Raw genomic sequence first — 2,436 nt, 5'->3', positions numbered from 1 at the left:
GGTTAGACAAAAGTTGTTGTGTTTGAGACAACTCAATAGAATCAGCATCCAAAGAAACAGAATGTTCAACAAAACGACTATGCACCAACCGTTGCAAAGTACTAAAACAATTGGAATTCACAGATGAAAACAGCTCCATGTTCCTTTTCATAAAAAGAAACGCCTCATGCAAATCCTACACATTAACAAACAATTATATCAGAATAGAACAAAAAAAAATAATTAAAAATTAAATGCTAAGTTTTGTTGAAGAATGGTGATTCCTTCCGTAGAAAAAAGCAAAACAATGCTGAACCGAAAGGAATCAAGAAGACATATTAATAAGTCAACAAGACACTCTCAAATCGATAAGATGGTGAAATTCTTCGACACTGAGTTCGATCCAGCAGCTCAGACTGCACCAAAATGGAGCATCTATAAAGTTCCACACAGATTGCGCCGTGCTAATCTTGATGCATACACTCCCCACCTTGTTTCCATTGGCCCTTTTCATCACAGCAGGAGTAACCTGTCAGCAATGGATGATCAGAAGAGGCAATACATGCTATCTCTTCTGATGAGAACAGGAGACAAGTCGCGAGCTCTTAGTGCCTGCAGAGCTGCAGTTTTTGACCTTGAAGCTGAAGCTCGAAACTGCTATGCTGGTAGTATCCCATACGATGACTACCATCTGGCAGAAATTCTCCTTACTGACGGATGCTTCATTCTTGAGCTATTTATACGATCTCATATCCGACAGTACATTAAAACTAAAATGCAAGATAGAGTTCTGCCAAAAAAAAAAAAGAACATACATCAGTTGCAGCACTTTTGATCTCAGAATCAGTTAATACTCCTTCAGGCAAGTTGAAAGTCACACATCTTCTACCATCATCAATAGGAGCTGCACCAACTTCACCCTTACTTAAGTTGTTAACATTTGAATCAACACCCTTAGCAGAAACTGGATAAGTCAATTCATTCAAAACCCCTTGACCAAATCCACCGGCCTTCAACTCCAAGGACACCCTGTTTCTCACTTTTTTATCTGTCCAGTGTTGGATAAGAGGAATAGTGGAGTTCTCTACTACACCTTGGAAATTCAAACGATGAAAATACATAATCTTAAGCAACAACAAACATCCACTAATACTATCTTTAGCCTCAGAATTTTTGTAACTAACAACAGAATTCATCAACTTTCTCAAAACAAATGAACACCAATCAAGATTTTTAATCTAATCAACATCATCCACAGCATTAACTAACCTAAAATTAACCGTCCTATTAGTGGTAGGAACAAGCATACTACTAAGAGCATGCATAACAAATAACCTCTTAAATTCATCACCTCCATTCACCAACTCCTTGATCCTAGTTTCTAATCTAGCCAAAGGTATCAACTCCTTAACACCAACATCAAAAGCAGCTCTCCATTTATTTTTCAACGCACTATCATCTTGAGATTGACCTTTGTAACTACCCTTCATTCCAGGAACCTCACGACCTTCTACCTTAGGCAAACCAAAAACATCACACACATCATCCTTAGTCACAACAAACTCCTTACCTTCAGCCACACAAAACATACAAGTATATCCATTAAAACTCTCAACAAGCCAAGGAAGTATACCACCAACCATACTCTCCACACGTAAAGACAACAAACCACCAAATCCAACCTCTTCTACATGTTTTTTTTTGAGTCGAAGAAAGCCCACTTACAACCTTAACTAATGAAGAAGGTCTACAACGACAGGTAATTTTCCTATCAGGCCTGAAAAAACAAAAAAAAATTATTATAACATACTTATATACTGAAATTTAAATTATCATATAAAATTAAACATGAATTATGAACATTTATACAAATTTTTATACTTATTCTCACAAAAGTGACAATCATAATCACAAAAAATGATACTCATGACACTCATTAAAGGGATATAATACTCAAAAAAAGTGATTACTATCAAAACTTTCACAAAATGATACTTGCACTCACAAAAGTGACATTGATACATACAAAAGTGAAAGATATACTCACAAAAGTAACACTTAATATATTGACACAAAAATCACATAAAAACATAATTAATCAAAGTTACCTATACTCTTACAAAAGTCACAATTCCATTCACAAAAGTATAGCAAATATACAGTATTCTAAAACATAAAATCTTACTCGTCATCCTCTTTTTCATGCCTCTTCCTTTTATTTCCCTTGGATGTACTTCCTTCACCTTTCAACTTCTTTTTTCCTCCTGCATCCATTTTATTTACTGTTTTCTCAGCTCTACTATAACGAAAACCTTTGATAGATCCTACCAATTAATTAAAAAAAACATCACAACATAAATTTTTTTAATCTGGCATAATACAATTACTAAGACACACTAATGTGTATAGACACACAAAAATTAGGGAGAGTGCTTCAAAGAAAATAGCTATAAGTTA

General features: G+C 34.9%; 1 protein-coding gene across 1 annotated transcript; it reads left to right on the top strand.

Annotated features, from left to right (window-relative positions):
- Positions 1 to 286: 286 nt before the first annotated feature.
- Positions 287 to 814, top strand: LOC145575299 (UPF0481 protein At3g47200-like). The gene has a single exon (XM_081633184.1). The coding sequence runs from the start codon at positions 287 to 289 to the stop codon at positions 812 to 814; it is 528 nt and encodes a 175-aa protein (XP_081489310.1).
- The last annotated feature ends 1,622 nt before the right edge of the window (positions 815 to 2,436 follow it).

Source organism: Chenopodium album, chromosome 13 (genome assembly GCF_948465745.1).
Source record: "Chenopodium album chromosome 13, dcCheAlbu1.1, whole genome shotgun sequence".
In the NCBI taxonomy this organism is placed as follows: Eukaryota; Viridiplantae; Streptophyta; class Magnoliopsida; order Caryophyllales; family Amaranthaceae; genus Chenopodium; species Chenopodium album.
Note: the sequence above shows the minus strand (reverse complement) of the source record. Positions and strands in the feature narration are given on the sequence as shown.

What these genes read in the sequence shown, in the direction of transcription:
- LOC145575299 (XM_081633184.1), top strand. Translation starts at nt 287, where the DNA reads ATGCTGAACCGAAAGGAATCAAGAAGACATATTAATAAGTCAACAAGA.